The sequence below is a fragment of the Cuculus canorus genome, chromosome 1, assembly GCF_017976375.1.
Source record: "Cuculus canorus isolate bCucCan1 chromosome 1, bCucCan1.pri, whole genome shotgun sequence".
NCBI lineage: Eukaryota > Metazoa > Chordata > Aves > Cuculiformes > Cuculidae > Cuculus > Cuculus canorus.
Genome location: NC_071401.1, coordinates 83479078 through 83499377, shown reverse-complemented (window position 1 = coordinate 83499377; position 20300 = coordinate 83479078). Strand labels below are relative to the sequence as shown.

General features: G+C 38.8%; 1 protein-coding gene across 1 annotated transcript in view; it reads right to left on the bottom strand.

Moving 5' to 3' along the window:
- PDK3 (pyruvate dehydrogenase kinase 3) overlaps positions 1-20300 on the bottom strand; it is a 55130-nt gene that overhangs the window by 33786 nt on the left and 1044 nt on the right. The window contains exon 2 of the mRNA XM_054081012.1: positions 2083-2224. Coding sequence (XP_053936987.1) covers positions 2083-2224 — 142 coding nt within the window. The remainder of the gene's footprint in view (positions 1-2082; positions 2225-20300) is intronic.

The window sequence follows — 20300 nt, the reverse complement described above, 5'->3', positions numbered from 1 at the left end:
TTCCAGTGCAACATAGCAGTGTAAATAAATAATAAATATGCTGGTCACTACATAAATCACTGAAAATTAGCAGACGAACAGACTAAGGTGAATAATGCACTCTATGTCTGTACTCACTTGTGGCAAATGCACATCAGATTTTGTGTGCTTATTGATAAATTGTTAAATTTCATAAAGCAATAGTATAATAAAAAAAAAAATCAAGAACCTGAAAAAAATTCTTTCTTGAAGCATCAAACAAGTGTGTCAAAAAGAGATTTCTTCATTTTACAAGGTCACAAAACAGTCAAAAAATTAAATTTGTGTTTACTTATTCTACTGCATAAAATTCAGAAATCTCTCTCTAGATATGTCTAAACTTTAGGCTAAAAAATTATTTATGTGTTTCAAGACCTGCTATCAGCATAGCTACATAATACTCAAGGTCATTCACATCAAAGTTAATAAAATTGTTTTGTTTTGGTCTTTTTAAAAGCTAACTGATACAGTAAATTTTGCCCATGACTCCTCACCAGTACATCACTAGGACCTATAATCTACAGGTAAATGTTTAAAAAACAATTAAAAATCTCTAAATACAAAAATAAGCACTAAGCACTTTAAAGTCTCACATTATCTATAATCAGGAAAACAAGTTACATTTACTTTTGTTACTTCTGACATAAGATCACAAAAATACTACTACATAATCTCAGCAAAGATGTTCCTTTCCACAGAAATTGTTACTTAACTAAGAATCAAAATCACCTGTTTTGATTTCAAACTTCCATCTTGGGGTTGGACATCCAATTGAACTACTTCATCACGCAAAAGTTTGATAATTTGGTCCATTTAACAGAAAACTACCAGTTGACGGCTGTGAGTGTAAATCACATTATCATATAAAATATATGATTTGAACAAGTGTCTTACAGTCATTACCTATTCTAATATGCTCCAGATTTCCCTCCACACACCCCTCCCCCAAATCAGTAGTATCTGTTGTAGACATCAGGCATCCCATGAGTCCTCAAACCTCTAAGCAAAAATTCTGAAGGGTGCATTCACTCTAAACACTCATTTGATTTCTTTGCCTGAAATGATCCAAATGTTGCTTGATTCTGTATTAGCAGAGCAAAAGCCAATGTCACAGAACAGGACTAGAAGAATTATGCTGTAGAGTCACTACAGATAAACTATTTCCTTTTCTTCATTCACCCATCTGTCTGCATTTCACTAAAGACAGCTTCACAAGTCATCCAGATGAGAAAAGCCTAAAGGGCCTCTATATTATCTATTCTTTCCCATTCTGTATAACAGCTTCTGGTAACACCAGACAGATGATAAAAGCCTTCAACCCTAGCAAGCTGCCACTTCACCACAAAGTGATTGCTATAGTGCAGGCTTCACAGCATTTACATTTATTGAAGCACTTAATGACTATGCTTGAAGTGGTCATCAAAACAGCTAGTGTTACCTTTCGTAAACAGATATGTTTAAATCAAAGTACACAATACCACATACCCTAATTTATATTTTCTAAGTCTGAAGCAGGACAAACATGAAACCAAATCCAGCAGTCAATGCACAGGGAATGCGGAATTTCTTGGCTCCCAGGCTATGACTGAAATTAACAGAAGCTGCAACTCACAACCTAATAGGTAAGCTGTTACTCACAAGGGGAAGTTTGTTGTATACTGCAAGGATATTTTCACATAAGTTCTTTGGATCAAGCACTCAGAGGTACAGAAACAATTACCACATGAACAACAAGTTTTTAGAGCTTCATACATACAAGGCAGTAGTCTCCAAACCTCACTGAGCATGAAAGTAACCTAAAAATTACTGTGGAAAATGTGCGAGACACAACAATATGCTTATACTAACTTAGAAGTCCAATCTAGAAATTATCTCCAAGATCCACATTTGACTATTCATTTGACATTACAAGAAACTGAAACTTCATTTGACAAGAAACATATATTAAAAACAATTCAAGGGAGAAAACAGATTTCAGTTCAAGACAACTCAAGAGGAGCTGTAAGTAAAGCAATGCATATAGTTAGTTTCACACTAATTTTTCAATCCACTTTTTAAACTCACCAGCTCTGTACTAGCCCAACTGAAGGCCTGTTAAGTAAGTTATCAGGCAACAGATTGACTTCTCTCATGGTGTTAGCTAGTCGCACAGGAAGTTCTTTCCGCAGAAACATGTATGAAGTCTTCTCACATGCATTGTCACGACCTGTTAAAAGGAAAGCAAAAAAACAGACGACCATTGCAGCAGATAAAATTTTAGACTTCCCAGTGCTAGAATATTAAAAAAGACACTTGTGAAATGAAAACCATTTAAAAATTATGTCTTTCAGTTCCCACCTTCAGTTCCCTCTCACTCTCAAGACGCATATTATCTCACTAGAGCTTAACCCCTTTTATCTGCCATTCTTCCCCACTTCACACCATCTTATCCTCTTTCCTATAAATCCTATAAATAAAAACCAACAGATACCAAAGACTTGATATTAGCTGGAAATAAGGCTCCAAAACCTAGCTTTTACCAGTATGACTTTTCTACTAAAGCGAGCTTTTAGAAAATGTGTGCCACAACATAATGGAAGGTAAGGAGTGAAAACAAAGAGACAAACCATAATGGCAACAGATGCCTGATGTTTCATGTCACAAGCTCTTCAAACCTACTAAGTACCTAAACATTTCAGCAGCACCTGAAGGACCAGGAAAGGTCATCACCCCTTCTCGGACTAGACCACAAGATGCTCACTAGCCACCTGGAAGGAATGTGCAAGACTTGTCACCACATTCCAATTTGGGAAAGCTGCAGCTGAGATTATCTTGAACCTCACAGTTAAAACAGTTTTTTTATCCAGCACAGTATTTTGAAAATAAAACAAAAAATCCTCACTCACTCAGAAAGCAAATAAAAGGGATCCAGCAAAATAACAATAACTTGCTGCAGACCTAGTTGGAACAGTGATAATACTCCAGAGACACCCCACATGAACCAGAAGACTGACATGACTAATAGCAGCCTTAAGCTAAACCAGTTACTGGAGATACCTATAAAACTTTAACTATAAATATCTGAAAGAATGACATGTTAAGGCTCTTGCCCAAATAGTTTAGATGGAAAATCAGACCTGGGTTGACATACTTTCCCTATTTTGCAGTGTTTCACAAGTTGGGGAACTAGTTTCTAAAGAGTCCGGGTAAATTACAAGGAGGAGGAAAAAAAAAAAAAAAAAATCCATGTTTTACTTGCAATGAACAATCAGTGTTCTATTTTCATCCGCAAAGACAGTGAAAGTCTTCTGTGATAACCAGTACAACCGCCTGCAAAATTTGTGAGTGAAGGCATGACACAAGAGCTATAAGTTATGTTCAGGCAAACCAGAAAGTGTTAAAAGCGCTACTAGGCACATAATCACTGAGATTTGCAATTTGAAAGACTTAAGTACAATGCAACCAGCACAATCAAGGTGATACATTTATTTAAGACAGTCCCATTATAATCAGCTGAACAGCAGCGTTTTCACCTTCTTTACACAGCTAACATGCATCGATGGATTAGCTCCCAAACCCTACACAAGCTTGAGAGAATACGCAGGAAGGATTAGGGTTTCCCTTTTTTCTTCCTCATTTAGGTATCATCAATCAGTGGATCTTTACTGTCAGCAATTCTATTATTGTTCCTCCAGCAAACATTTCCACTTATTTTAATTACTGCATTTTCACATCTTAAATTACAAATACACACATCCTTTCAAAATTAAGACAGAGGAAACAAGACATTACATTGTCACTTTCTGTGAAGCACAGTAATGATTTCATAGTTCTGTCCGAATTAAGTTAGATACCAATTCACTTAAAACAGAGGACAGAGCCACTGGTTTGTTCACAAGTCATTGTATAAAGTAGGTCTTTCAGAAAACCTGTGGCTGGACAGCAGGAAAGACTCTCTGACTAACTCACCCTACAACTTCTGGGCTGGTAAAACCCTCAGGAACAAAGACAACGACTCTTTCTTCCAAAGAGTGACTAAGAGCAAGTTTAGTTATTTTCTAGGCAATAAAAAGGAAAAGGAATGAAAGACAGCCCAGACAGAGAACAAGGAAAGGGTGAACAAGAGCCCAGAGCCCACAGGAGTTTGAAAAGGCATGGGGGCTCTTCACGGACACAGTCCTGGATTTGTGCAAGGCAGACAACAAAAGCTGTTGAACTGAAAAGCAGGACTGGTGGAAGAGACCCACTTCCTCTCCTCCCATGAGCAAGGGAACATCTCTGTTCAATCTGTCTCACACCAGCAGTTCTAAATTGTCTCTTTTTAAGGAGCCGCCTTGCTCTAATGTACAGCTATGTTTTAGGTACAGAGCCCTTTCGGGTCCCTCTGCATGCTCAATGCAGGAAAAGGAAAGGAAGTTCAGTTTCAAGCCTGCCTAACTTGATGCTTGCTTCATGGTAACTTCAGTACAACTTTTTGGTTTGGGGCATGCAATAATCAGAATATCAGCTGCTTAGCTGTATGCATTTTATCCAACAGCCCCCATAGAGTTGCTTTGCCTTCTAGCATAAGGTCAGTTATCTGCTTGCCAAACAGCATGTGCATGGGAAGAAAAAATTACTGTTCGCAAGAATCAGCGATAATTAGATATCCTTCAGCTTTTGAAGCAAAAAACATAATGCATCCTACCAGTTGCTCCCTGGCTGCTGCTCTGCACAGCACCACCTGTACAACCACATTAATCAAAATAAGGGACATCCTACTAAGCAGTAAAAATAAAATCTAAGTTAGGTATTGTCTTACTATAATCTGTCACACACAAGTTAAGTCTAAACTCTAAAGATCTTTCCAGAAACAGTGTTCTGGTAAGATGCAATGCCACTTTTGCAGGTTTATCCTATGGTCAGACATCTTTTTTTCACATAGGTTGGCTTTATTTTTGCTTTATTTGTTACATCTTTTTTCAAAATACACAGCATTCTTTGAGTTTGTTATCACTCCAGCTGGGTCCATACACATTGCCAGAATCAGGCTTTTTGTCCAAAGCACTGTAGGCTAAAGCCAGTTTAAATCCACCAGTTCCGGCTCAAGGGGATTTGAAGTCACTTTTGATTTGCTCGTGCAATGAAGCATGACACAGTTGAAGACTCATTTGACTGTCTTCACTCAAGTTTAAATTGAGAGTATATGTAAACTTATTTAAAGAATACATGAAATCTTAGTGTCTTACTAAGCAGTTCACCCAGAAGTTGGCACTTAATATTAAAATCAACTTCGTTAGATGTGAAAGTGTTAGACATTTCCACCAAAAATAAATCATGCCATTTATTCAATTAGGCGGGTATCAGAGGGAACAAAAAAGGACATAAAAATACATCCATAAAATAGGTTTCAGAAGCTTTGAGGTGACACAGGTCACAAAAGCAGGCTTGAACACCTTAGGTCTTCTAAATGCAATACTATCAGATGGGAAAAGATTATAAGTGGAATGTTTTTGAGTTATAAATCATCATCACTGGTGGACTTTCAATCCGAAGGAAATTCAGGAAGCACAGCTCTACTTCTAGACAGTTTTCTCTACTAATCTATCTCCCCCTCTCTGGGATTCAAGTCTTCTCTGAACATTTTCTCATCTCTTCCTCATTTTTCATCTTTCAATCATAGCACTAAGAAATGCAAAACAAACACTCATGCTTTAGAGGTCACAAACCTCTAATGCGTAGGGGGGGAAAAAACAGAAGTATTTTTCAATTGGAAAGAGTGAACATTCATCACAGTCCTCCCTCTGAACCACTGTCTTTTCAGTTCCTTCCATCGCAGTGATGGAACTAGACAACTGTTGCAAAGCTGGATCTAGAGAAAATTTTTGTTCTGGGTCCTGCAACAAGAGGCACAAACAATGTAGATGCTATTCACACACATTCAGGAGGACCCTGATTCAGTCCTAGCAAATTCAACAAATTGCCAGAGCAATACTGTGCTGTCCAAGACTCAGATTACAAAAGGATTAGTTCCACACAGAAGGCTGTACACAAACCTCGAACCTGATGCAGAGCAGGACAGAAACTCAGCATGAGACCATGAACTCTGGTTCCTCCAGAACATTATCAAACACTCTCAGTTCAGCTGCCAGATTCCCACATTCATTAAATACCCATTTGAAAACAGACTGGTGTCATAGTCTTTCACAGACGATGATCAAAGTCACCAGCTTCGAAAACCACATCCCTAGCAGGCACTGGACCACCAGAGTCACATCATAAAAGCATCAGTAGTTTCCAAGTATTAACACTTACCTGTCAGAGAGACAGAAAAAGAAGAAACTAAGTTCTCTTTTTAAGTCTTCTAACAGCACCCAGAGGTCTAGTTCGCTCTAGTAGCTGAGACATTAGACACCACACTACTTCAAGACTCAAAAGCAGCATAGTCCAGCCCATTCTGTGCCTCAGAGGAGAACTCCATTCATAATCCATAAAATCAAGATGAGAAAGACTTCCCCTCTTATCCCGGTGAAACTTACCATTACAGCTTTTATCTAAGGCAAAATAAAGGAAGAGAGCCATGAAGCAGAAGTGATTCACCGTATCTACTCTCTTCCCTTAAGCTTCCAGGATACTGTTTAGCTCCTGTATAGGCAAACAAACCAAACAAGAAACTGAAGCAGACGGGTGGAGAAATCTTTAAATGAGTTTGCATCAAGGTATCAGAGCAGACTGAGCAACGGCTAAAACTAATAACTTGCTTCTGAAGCTAGGAAAAGAGAATTAAGGAACGAATGATGAATTCCACTGATTACACACTGTTTCAGGAGCATGGTCTATATAGTAAAGACAAACTATGCTTGCAAAGTCCCAGATGACTGTGGCTACAAAAAACCAAACCAAAACTAAAGCAAACCAACTCCAAAAGCATTCCAATTTCCTAACAGAAATAAAGAATTTTTCAGCATATTCTCTAGCTATTTATCTCACCAACCACTAAGAACATTCATCCCACAAAAAGCATACAGGATTTGTTTGTTTAGTAGAAGACAAGGCTTTACAAAGCCCAATGAAGATGAGGACCCAAAGGCAAAAAGAACACGCACATAACATGAAGATGCTGGCTCTTACCGACTTTCTTTCTCTACCACAGGTTGCCTCTAAAAGTTCTATGTTCAAATTGGATTCCCTTTTTCTGACCTACTACATTGTGTTGCAGGATAGCAAACAGCCTGTACAGCTGTTCCAACACAGGTAGCCAGCAGATGGTCTAATGTAAAGATCCAGCCCACAATGACCATAGGTATTCAGCCTGTTTTTAGACATCTCAGACCTAAGCTTCAGCCAAAGTTCCATCACTGCTCTCTAAGGCTACTTACACCAACACCTACAACATTTTCATTAAAATTCCCTGTTCTGAGGACATGCTTTTCACTCGGCACATATGATCAAGATATTAAGCAACTCAGTCTATGCCAGTAAGGGAAATGGAGAAAATGAGCTTTCCAAAAAAAAAGAGAGAGAGACCTGAAGATTTAAGGACAGGAAAATATTTTTAGATCTTGCTGAACTATAAAACATTTATGATTTTTATGGAGTCTGAACAATTAAGTTTTCTTAAACAACTAATGCTTTCCCACTTAAACTTGTTTCTGCTTTTCAGTCTCATTCTCACCACTAAGTGCACCTTTGCAGTCCAAGGGAAAGCCGACAGAAGTGCTCAAGTCTTCTCAATCTAAATTTTTTATGTTCTCAGATAAGAATTTAGTTGTCAACACTGCATGACCACTGATTTCCCCTCTATGCCATTTCATTTCTAACTGCATTCCAAGCTAAGAAGCTCACGTGCTAGTCAGCTTTCCAGTTACACTTTCCAACAGTCACGTGACACAGGAAATGGATAAATTACCATAGCTGAAGTACAGAAATGGTTGAGCTTAATACACCACTTCTGATCTACACAATTCAACCAACAACAGGTTCAAGCACTCTGACTGCCAGGTCAACTATCGCAGCACTTGCTTTCTATTCTAAAGTAAAATTTCAGGATACTAATACACTAATAAGAATGCATTAGCCTGTGTTCTGTTGTCTCAATGACCAGATCAAATCCCATTGACAAACCAGAAGTCTAGACTTCAACTTAGGAAGTTCAAAATTAACCAAATATAGCCACTCTTCAATTCGTACACAGAAAAAAAAATATATTTATCTCCACTTATTTCCAAAATCTCTGAAAGAGTCAGCTTGTTTATGTCATATGTGCATTAATTACTAAAGCCATACAGATGAATGCCACTGCCAAGAGAAAGTCAATTCACATTTTCATGTAAACGCAGGTTAAGGACAAAATGTCAGACAACTGTCATTAGAACAGCTGGGCAGCTGAACATGGACAAAACCATTACATTTATTATTACATTAGCTATACACTTATGTAATAATAAATAACCTAGTAATAACAGTGATATGTAGCTTGTGAACTCCAGTAAGTCTGCTTCAAGTGAATGGTCCTCCAAATGAAACTGATGGTGATGGAAAGCAGCTTAACTTACTACTGAACTGGAACAGATAAACAGAAGGAATTAGCAGATGCACGATACCCTGTAGGTCTATCAGTCTTAGTCAAACTGCAATCATTAATTGTAACTCCTAAAGCCACAGTCTTCTATTCACTGAAAGGATGTTCACTCAAGGGAAGACATCTGTCTCTCAAGAAGAATGGTTTATCAGATAACTACTTCTAAAAGCTGTAAACTAGTACCACATGTTATATAAACCAACCCAAATTAAAATAAAAGCCTGAATTTTTAAAATAAGCTTTTCTGATCTAAATCTGACATTTATCTGCTTACCACTCAGTTCCAACGGAACAAATTCTTAAGTATTTTAAAGCATTTGCCAAAAGAAAGCACAGTAATCAAAAGGATCTATAAAGTTTAATGCAGATGTGCTTAAGTAATTACCCATAGGCTGTATTACTTTTTAGACCAATTCACAAAAGCCCCAGGTTGTCTTTCCTTAGGACATTCTGGGACTAGGTTGGCAGTCAGATGAATCCGTTTAGCAGCTAAGCTTTGTCTTGCCCATATCACTGGCACTCTCCATAGTACAACAGGCAAAGAGCCAACTGCTTTTTGGAGAAACTGTGGCCTACATCAGGTTCCTGATCCTAGAGCTATCCGTACAACCCAAAGACCTCCTCCCTAACCAAGTGCAAGGAGCCTCTAAAAACAAGTGGCCCTTCACACTATATGAGACCCTTTCCCACTAACACTCTTGAGACCTAGGCAGGGAACAGTCCCAGAGCAGGAATGGAATGCACACACTGTGCAGCACATTCACCCTGGCCTGCACTGCAAGGGGGGCTCTGCTGTTTTCAAATAGGCGATCTGGGAAAAAAACCAAATTCAGTGTTTTCCTCTGGTGAGACTCAAATTTTTGAAACAAATTTAAAACTTTTTTAAAAAAATGTACGCGAGGCTTAAAACACAAAGCCAAAAAAACTATTCCCTGTTTGTGGCTCTCCGATCAGATTCTGTTACAATAAACTGACCAGAAAAGATTTTTTGCTCCTTTGAACTTATAATCACCTTTTCCTCCCATAAGAAGTGAAGATCTATTTTACATTGAAGGTTATGATATTCCAAATTGTTAACGCTCTCCCTAAGCTCTCACAGCTTTGACAACTTCCTCCTTAATCTTTATGGAAAACTTCCGTAATTGCCACCGTTCCAGAAATCTATAAATCTCTGCCTTATCCTTTAGTCCCTGTCAGGATGCCAAAGGGAAAGTTATTCCAAATCTCCAGCATAAATAATGTTCATGAGCAAAGACTCACACAGTTAACACCAATTACATAAAAATACTGCCAATACCACATGGTCCAGTTCAGTCTCAGCGAGGTGAAATGCATTAGACTGTTAAACATCTTGTTACAAAATGCTTTTGATGATTATCAAACCACATTGCAAAAAAGAAGACTAGAGGATTCCCCTGTACTGCTGCTAGTTACCAGGGTTCAAATATTATTTATTCAGTCTACAAAATCTTTAAGAAAAGCATAAACAAGGACTAATACCAAAGAAGTAGCAGTTAAAATGTAAATCATCTTTTTGGCAAAAAATCATTTATTGACTGTAACTTTGCCTCTTTCTCTCTTTACACAGTCTCAAACCTAATTCTGAAAAAGACCAACTAAAATTTACACAAGTGTACTATCTCAAGGAATTAATTCTGTGCAAATTTTTGTAATACTTTTACATTGGTTATGAACTAATGTGCCAGTTTTCACTTGTGTGTGTGCGTACACACACACACACACAGTGTTAAGAGTAGCCTCTTCCCAGGCAAAGAAAATTATTTAAACAGGGCAAAGAAACATGTAAGAGAACACCATATTTACATACAAAGGTGCAGAGGAAAAAAAGTCAATATAACAGTCTCTTAATACACAATGTATCAGGCAAAGGAGACAAATTATGTATTTCAGAGTCACAGTTCAGTGTTCTAATCCACTGTTCCAACCTACTATTCAAAAAAAACCCAACCAAACATTACACTTAATTGACTCCAGAAACACATACAAAATCATAAACATACTTTTAAATGAATAAGTACCAGCCGGTAAAATACTTCAGTGATTTTGGGGGAAAGGTGGCTTTTAAAAACAATTAATATATTAAGGATAACTGGCATCAAGAAAAGCTGCTTTAATATAGTATCTATGGAAATAGATAAAGTAATTCCTAAATCTATGAGTATTCCATAATTCTACTATGGATCATATTTTGGGGGCCACAGGAAACAGGAAAAATACTAGTTTCCACAGAAAACACTGTGAAGGTCAATGACAGCTAGTGAAACAGAGTATATATGAAGTGTTCTTCATAATCATATCTTCCGAGTCTGGCTGGGATGGAGTCAGCTTTCCTCACAGCAGTCCATAAGGTCCTGTATTAGTGACTACAAGTGTTGATGACATAGCTGTGTTTTGTCTTTCACTGAACAGCACTTGCACAGCATGAAGGCTTTCTCTCTTTTCCCAGCAGTCAGCCCCGAACTCAGTAAGTAGGTTTGGGGGTGGGTAAGAGGCTGGAAGGGGACAGAGCTGGGACGGCTAACCTAAGCTGGCCAAAGGGACATTCCATAATACATGACGATAAAAGCGTAGATGGCTCCCTAAGACAGCCACTACAGCCAGACCAGCTGGGCATCAGCCTGCCTGTGGGAGGTGGTGAGTGACTGCCTTTGCATCAGTTGTTTTTCTTCCTCTTTCCTTCCTTAATAAACTGCCTTTATCTTGACCCACAAAAGTTTTCTCACTTTTGCTCTTCACTTTCTCTCCCCTGTGCCACTGCGGGGTGGGAGGAAGGGAGCAAGCACCTGCATGGGTGCTCAGGTAATGGATGGAGTCAACTCAATAGAGTGCTGCACATCTACTATATGGCAATCTCACCTTAACATTATTCCATCGGTTTTTGTGTTTCTTTTAATTAAGAATTTCACACGAGGCTCTGCCAGAGCTTCATAGAAAGACACGTACAGCATCTACTGCTACTGCCCTAGAAAACATCAAATTAATCTGGAAATCAGACTGCCTCAACACAATTTATTGTCTCTTCACCACCTTATTATCTCCCAGTGCTTATCTATGTATTACTTCATGATTAGCTCTACCATTTTTTTCAGCTACTTCAGTCAACCTGTCTTACTGTAATAGAAAAGGAAAAGGAGGACAAGTGGTGCATTTTCCCAGCTCCACAACCCTGGGGCCATCAACACTAGTTACTTCCCTGAAGCTTGTAAGCAACCTGTGCTGCACCAGGTATTCCCATTTGCACAAGTGGTCAGGTACTCACAAAACACAGTACTGCCTTATTTCTACTGGTATCCGCTAAGCCAAGAGGATGTAAACACGCTTCAGCTCACCCAAAATTTGCACCAGGGACAGGTGCGAGTTGTGATTGCCTTTAAGTTTCTGGATCCAATTCATCTTTCAAAGCAAAGATTAATTCAGTAGTCTTTATTATTATGTATCAATACTTACGTGAATCAAGTAAATGCTATACTTCAGCATTCTTCCCAATTGCTATAAATTATCTCAGCATCATCTTTGCTTTTCTATCCCCTGACTTTTTACCTTAGCTGTTATTTGTACTACAATCCAAGATATATGTCCTTGTTTCCAGTTTACACATAGCTTTTTTTTCAATTAATAGTATTTCTGGAATTCCTATCACTGCTGCACTATTCTCTTACCTTCTGCCTGCATCAGAATTTCTCTTTCAGAAACTGATTGATCATCTTATAGTCCTCACGTCTTAGGAGAGACCCTATCTACTTATTTCTTCAGCTTGTAAAAGTTACCATAGTGTTGGAAGGGATCTTAAAGATCATCCAGTTCCAACCCCTCTGCCATGAGCAGAGACACCTCCCATCAGACCAGGCTGCTCAAGGCCTGATCCAACTTGGATCTGAACACCTGTATGGATGGGGCATCTTCTCTGGGCACCCCATTCCCATGCCTCACAGGAGAAGACTTCTTCCTAGTATCTAATACATATACCCCCTTTTTCAGCTTAAAACTGTGTCCCCTCATCCTATTATTGCATTCCCTGATAAAGAGCCCTTTCTCAACTTGCCTGTAGCCCCTTTCAAGTACTGGAAGGCTGCTACAGGGTCTCCCCAGAGCCTTCTCTAGGCTGAACAAGCCCAACTCTCTCAGCCTGTCCTCTTACAAGAGGTGCTCCAGCCCTCTGATCATCTTTGTGGACCTCCTCTGGACTCATAGTTCCATGTTGGGGATTCCAGAACTGGATGCAGCACTTCAGGTGGGGTCTCACAAGAGCAGAGTAGAAGGGCAGAATCACCTCTCTCCACCAGCTGGCCATGCTTTATACTTGCTTATGCTACTTTGAAATGGCTAGCTGATATTTCTTCCATTCCTGAGGGGAAGAAATGCTATCAATTCATTCTCACGTTCATCAAAACTTAATGCTTTAGATTTTCAAGCACCTCCTTATTAGTCCAAAACTATTCTCTACCACTTCTGTTACTTACTAAAAAAAAATTAAAAACAATGAAACACAAAAAACCAAAAAGCCAAAACACTGTTTACCACTTCTTGCGTATTAGCCATTCTTGTCTTTTTTCTTTAACCAAAAGACATTTCACTGTCTGCTTCAATGCTACATCAGCTTCAGCAAAACAATGTATGACTACACACGTGTATATGTGCAGCTCAACATCACCTCCCTCTTTGAGAACTTGAAGGCAGAGGACCATAGCAGCACCTTTGGTCGGTCCAAAGACAAACAGGACAGAGATCAAGAAAATAAATGAAAGGGAAATAAATACCATCGGTGGGATGATGCTCACTTGCAGACTACTAGCCTATTCTCACATGCAAGAAGCAGCCAGTCAAATCACCTAATAAGACAATTTCCTGTGCTTCGTCTTTATAATAAAAACAGACACCCCCTCCACATACCACCCAAAAAAAAAAAAAAAAAAATGGCCACCCTGGTGATCCAGTCCCATAATCCACAGTGATTTAAGGAATTCATGCTATAACTATATTGCAATACAAAATTCGCAGTATATGAAGTCTCAATGACTTACAGAAACGAAGTGTTCCTTTCTTGCATTATCAAAATAGTTAAAAATTTAAAACAAAGCTAAAATATTTCTTGAGAACTCTGCAGAACTGCACTAATGAAGATTTAATCAGCAGCACAAAATATGAAAAAAAGGTTTTCTGGGGGTGCGTGAAAAAAAGGCAACTATTAAGCAAATATCCGCCAAACAGTCTCCAAAAGTGACTAATACAGATAATCCCACAAATTAAATGCACCATGATCTAATACTACAGAGCACTCCCACATACACACAGAAATATCTCTACCATGTCACAGTTCAATAGTGACTGCTGAACAAAGTTACCTAACCACAATGACTCTCCCAGACCTTTGCAACAATCAATATTAGGCCTTATAAAACACTTCAATATTCCAGTACTATATATAACACTGCCTGACAGAATCTGACAGAGTAGTCAACAGTAACAGGTTATAAAAAGTAACAGTTGCATCATACAAAGGCCTCCAGCTAATTGCTGTGCTACAGCCCATTCAAAGAAAACCCGTTCTTACATTATGAAATGCAAACTTTACCCATCCTCGGATCTAGAGAAAGGAAGACTGAATACAGAGGAGCAATAAACCCAATATAATTCAAGAACAAAAGCAGACAGATAATCCAGCTTTCATTGTGACAGAAGGATAGTCTTTCAAGGTAAAAACAGAAGAGTAGAAGAATGATTCTATTCCAATGTTAGGCAAAATTCCTATCAGGATTCTACTTAAAGCTACAACAGACACATTTTAAAAGAGTAACATTGAAAACCTTGAGTATCCAAAAAAGTTAATTCCATGGTATTTTCAGGAGGCATGAAATAACTAATTCAAAGAATGTACTTAACTTTACAAGTCAAGATAAAATATTCCTTTCCAGGTACAAATACCTCATAATGAAAAAAATCCAAACAAAAGATCCTGTCCTACCAGTGAAAGCTGTAACAAAATTGCTGGTTGGAAGCTGGAGCCAGTCAGATGAAAACAGACAGTTATGTCTGACTAGCATTCATCTTTCTGATCCAATTCAGTGGTTAGCATGCCAATGCTTAACAGTCGTGTCAAGAGATTTTTTTTTTCGAAGATGTGTTTAAATCAAGTGTAAGGTTTTAAGGTCAATGCACAGACAGCAGTAGAAAAAACACAGCTGCATGCAATAAATGCCACAATTACTTAACAGTATCTTACAGCCCTGTAACTTTCTTAGCTGCACAGTCTCTCCACTAATGCCCTAAAAAAAACCACATGAAACTTCTAATCTCTTTTTGTGTAAAAAAAAAAAATCTTCCAATAGACATCTTCCGTCAGAAGATTAATAATTATGTTTGGAGAGATAGGCTGCTTTCAATCTCTGCTTTCCTACCCCCACATCTTGTTCAAATTGTACCTGCTACCTCTTCCATGGCATGTTTTCAGTTCCAATACTTATATCTGCCTCCTGCCTACAACACGACACACACTGTGAACACCCTTACAGAAACCCGATCCAATATCACACATACAACTGACAGCAAACAGCAGCAATACCAATATTAGGTTTAATCTTAATACTAGTTTCATAAGAGGCCTCCAAATTTCTTCACGCCAAGTTAGTTTATGTAGTACCAATTAAACTTAATTTCATCCCTAACAATTTAATCCCAAAAGTTATATTTAAAAGCAGGGAGGACCCATTGCTCATCTTTTCCTCCAGATATGCCCCAGTACACAACAGTCCCCAAACTGCACGTACTCGCTGTGATTATCTGCTGTATGCGTGGCTGTTCATAGTGCAGTAAGATCTCCAAATTACAACCTTTACCATATTTTTCAATGCCAGTAGCTGTAGCAGTTGCCACAGATATTTTCTTTATGACCTACAAATTCAGGATCTGCTAAACCACATTCCACAACAAGATTTCATTATGATTCAATATCTTCTGTCTTAAGAATATACATGACTTTTTGGCCAACCTCATTATTAACTACGTGGTACACAAACACCAACATGTTGCAAGTGGGGGATAAGTGCCCTTCTTTAAAGTTTTTTCTATACGTACAAAGAGCTAATGAAAAGCAAAGTTTAACCTCATAGGTCCAAAATTCATCCCAAACATCTGGTTTGAGACTCAGAAAGGCTGGAATATAATATCTAGAGAAAGTACATAATATATGTATAGAGTACAATTGGCTAAGATAGATTTAGCAGTAAACAAGCTCCAAAAGCACACTGTACATGCGTTTGAGGAACTAAGCCTCAGACAAAAGTCTCAGGCACTTCATAAGCTGAGAGTAGCAATTAGAGTACTACATGAGTACGGTACACAGGCAAACATTCACAATAGTAGCACTAGCACAACTTCAAAGTACTCTTCCATGCATATTCAAAGGATTACACAATTTGTCACCTGCATCTTTATTTGTGCTTTATTATTTTACTTGTAACCTTTCCAGCACAACAAGCACAGAGCCTGCCAGCTGGGGCAGGGTTCAGTGATAGTAGAGCTGTAAGAGGTTTGGCTCACACCTATCAAGCCAGGTTCCAGTGCAGGCAGAATGAGCTCAAGTCTTTTGGGGTTTGTTTTGTTCAGGTTTTTTAATGCTAGGACATTCCTAGCCATAGAAACTCTACTTTTCTCAAGCAGACCTATCTAATGGGTTACTTACTTTCCCTAGGCATATCTGACTGATTAGTTACCCATGTACATAGCTGCTGTTGAGGATTATTGGGTATTCTAGATTAACTCATCACCCTCCAAGGGCCACTTTACACAGCTGAAGCAAATCTAAATTGAGAAGCTGTATCAAGGCTGACACAAAACATGGATCTCCAGTATGGGCATTTTTTTTTCCCCCACCACAGCCTAGCCCCAAAAAGTGTACAAAGATTCACGTACCTCAATGTTAAACTACATCTCTACTTCCAAGTTTATTTTGGAAAATATATTTTAGTAATCACAGAAGACTGAGGCATTTAGGAATGCCTGCACTTGGAAGTCTACCAAAATAACTACCAGAGCTGAATCCTGTGGGTTGAGTTTTGGTTTTGTTTTTTTTCCCAGACCACAATAATTACGAAGGCCTGGATACACCCAGAATGACTTGCTAGCATTAGACAAGGTCAAAACTTGTTTATACTAAAACACACTTACAGAAGGTCACTCTTTTGCAAAGAAATGAGATTGCACAAGAGTCTCGGGAACACATTTTGTAAGAAAGAAACTGAATTAATAGCATTCAAGAAAAGTGTGCCAACAGGATATAAACACATAAAAATAAAAAAAAAAAAACAAAAGCAGTACAGATAACCTGAGCATTCATACTTTCTAACACTGAAATCCCAAGCCCATGACACAGTAACCTTTCACACAGTTGCGGCAGCTACAAAGATAGCTGCAAGCTTGACAGAAAGTAAATCACGTATGGCAAAATATGGTATGTAGACACAAATGGGACTGAGCTGTAAAAGCCAACTGAGAATCGCTGCTTTAAGTACTGCTTTATGTTTTGTTTCACGGACTTTTAGTACCAGTGAGTTAGCTTAAACCACATTTTATAGTAGTTTAGTTAACTGAATTAAGCTACCTGAGAAAGTTTTGCAATAGCCATCATTAATTTCTATTATTGGAAAGGAGAGACCCACTAGGTACACAACTGTATCCATTCAACCTGCACTGTTATTCAGTAACTAAAAAAGTGTAATCTGTATGTCAATATACATTAAAACTAACTGTGTTTGAAGAGACTCTTCAACTCAGGTATAAAGTTTCTCTCCACCTGCTCACCAGGATTTTGCAAAGAGAAAAAAAGCCAGTTTAGTCTAAACCAACATAACCGATACAAAAAAGAAGACAAAGGCCATATTGTAGCTTCATTGTCAGAAATGAAGTAAAACAATGCTTCTCCAAATAAATCTGAATTACCTTAAGTGAAAATTCTTTTTTTTTTTTTTTTTAATATAAGCAATATATATACAGCAGATAACAAAATCACAGGCTGCCACAAGAGGATTATTCACACATTTTCTTTGGTCTTATTCTTTAACATTTCTTGAAAATTCAGTCATTTTTTTTAAGACAAGCGCTACATTTACATGGCTCAACAAAAACACCATTTCTTTTGAAGTGAGACATCAAGTATCCTCTACAAGCTGACTACAAAGTACTGTCTTCTTCACATCAAATATTCAGACTAGGTAAACACATCTAATCTGTACCTTTAGCATTATGTTCCTTATGCTTGGCATATTTCCTCTCTCGAATACCTGTGTCCTGTGCTACCAAAACTCTTTTTTGGGGTAATTCCGGTATAAGTAATGTAGCTCCCTAATACAGTGCATATTGTGCAGGTCTTCCACGCCTTGAGTGGTAGAATTCTTGCATCAACATCTTAGGTTTTGTTGCCAACTTCTCCTCTAGACCTCTGAAGTCTCCAAAAGAACCTGAAATTACCCAAACCCATCGATACCTGGGATCACACGAGTAAATGCATTGTTTTTAATCTATTTGATTAAACCACCATAATCTTCATACTTGACATTTCCCAAGTAAACACAGGCACTAAAGAGAAAGTAAGTGGAAGTGTTAAGTGGCCCAGGAGGCTTATTAAGATCAAGCTGATAGTTTTAGCAAGGCTGATGCGATGTAAGTCTACTAATCTTAGAAACTCCTAGTGATCTTAGATGCCTAAACCATAGCCATATTTTCCTTTAGATGTTTTACATGTTAAAGACTATACAGTTTTCTTTCAGCCTTCTGATATGACTACACATATATATATAACCTACGTGCACACAAGATTCCATAGACATCCAGTGACAACAGACTGGAGCACAGCCAAAGCACAGAGCTGGCCAGGCTGTAACATACTGTTCTTACTCTGTTCATTTCCACTAACATAAACCACACTCAAAATCATAACACAAGACTACTTCCCGGAGCATCATGAGGCACTTTTCAGACTGTAAAGTACTACAAATATTACAACGTTTAAAAAATAGCATTACTAAAACACTGCCATACAGGAGGTGTCCAAAAAGCAAACAGTAATCTAGGGACAATGCAGAACACTAGAAATCATTGCAAAAAAACCAAAGTTTTGCCAGGACACTCAAGTCATTAAAGCAAAGACTGAAACCTTTACACTTCCCTAGTCACAGCTGAAAAGCTTCACAAATATTAATGCTTCCCCAGCAACAATTTACAAACCAAACTTTCAAATAGATAATGGTGAAATTAATTGTTTACTGTCAAGGCTGAACTTAATTCTAAGTTTTAGCCCACTGCTCTCATCAGTACAGAAAGACATGGCATAAGAAGCCCAAGTGCCAGAGCAGGGCACATGCAACAGCAAAGGAAGGAGTGGGGAAGCAAGAATGAACTCCCATGATCCCAGACCAAAGGAGGAAAGCGTGGATCCTAGCAAGCTTCTCCTTTTAATGCAACACAGAACAATGTGGGATGTTGTTTTTTCACAACATCAGAAAACCGTCTCTCTGGGAGGTGGTAGCAAGCCCAGCACTGGCTCTTTTTACTTGCAGAATTCATTCACTAGTACCATTTCCATAAATATACAATTGTTTCCCCTTTTAATCACTTAGCACCACCAGCTCATTTTCGTCTTCTTGTACTTTTAGTGTAGTACTAGAATGAAGGAATGCTCTATTAAGCTTCACAGTGTTACACACAGCCTTTGCATTTACCTGCAACATTCACAGGACAATAAAATCTAAACAACTTTAGTGGCAGAGTGCAGGACCCAATTAGCCTCCTGTACATACACGAGAAGTTAACTGTTATCTAGATCAAAATGTCACTTATCTAAGAGCAACACAAGTCATTCCAGGGTTTTGGCCCAGTGCTTCTAAAAAGAAAAATACTGTTTATTCATCAGCAACGCTTCTTAAAGCACATGAATTTGCCATGAATAGGTCTCCTGCACAAGTACCATAAAGGGCCACAAAGTCGGTGAAGGGTTTAGAGGTGAAACTGTACGAGGAGTGGCTAAAGTTACTTGGTCTATTCAGTCTGGAGAAGAGGAGACAAAGGGGAGGTCTCATCACAGTTTACTGCTTCCTCATGTGGGGAGGAGGAGCAGCAGGTGCTCATCTGTTCTCTCTGGCAATGAGAGAACAAAAGCTCAGAGGCAATGGCAGGAAGATGTGTCAGGGAACTGTTAGCTTGGACACTAGGAAAAGGTTCTTCACCCAGAGGGTGGTGGAGCAGTGGAACAGGATCTCCAGGGGAACAGTCATGGCACCAAGCCTGACAGTATTCAAGATGCAGCTGGATGATGCCCTCAGACACACGGTGTGAATGTCTGTGTTGTCCTATGCAGGAGACAGGAGTCGGACTCTACGATTCTTGTGAGTCCTTTCCAACTCAGGACATTCTGTTACTCCATGATTCTAAGTTCATGCTTGAGGTTAGAATCATGGAACAGTTTGGGTTGGAAGGGACCTTAAAGATCACTTAGTTCCAACCCCTCTGCCATGGGCAGGGACACCTTGCCACTAGATCAGGCTGCCCAAGGCCCCATCCAACATGGCCTTGAACACCTCCAGGGATGGGGCAGCCACAGCTTCCCTGGGCAACCTGTGTCAGCACCTTACTATCCTCAAGGTGAAGAAATTCTTCCCTATATCTACCCTAAATCTGCCTCTCTCCAGTTTACACCCATTTATTCCCATTGCCCTTAGGTTCAATGAAGCCA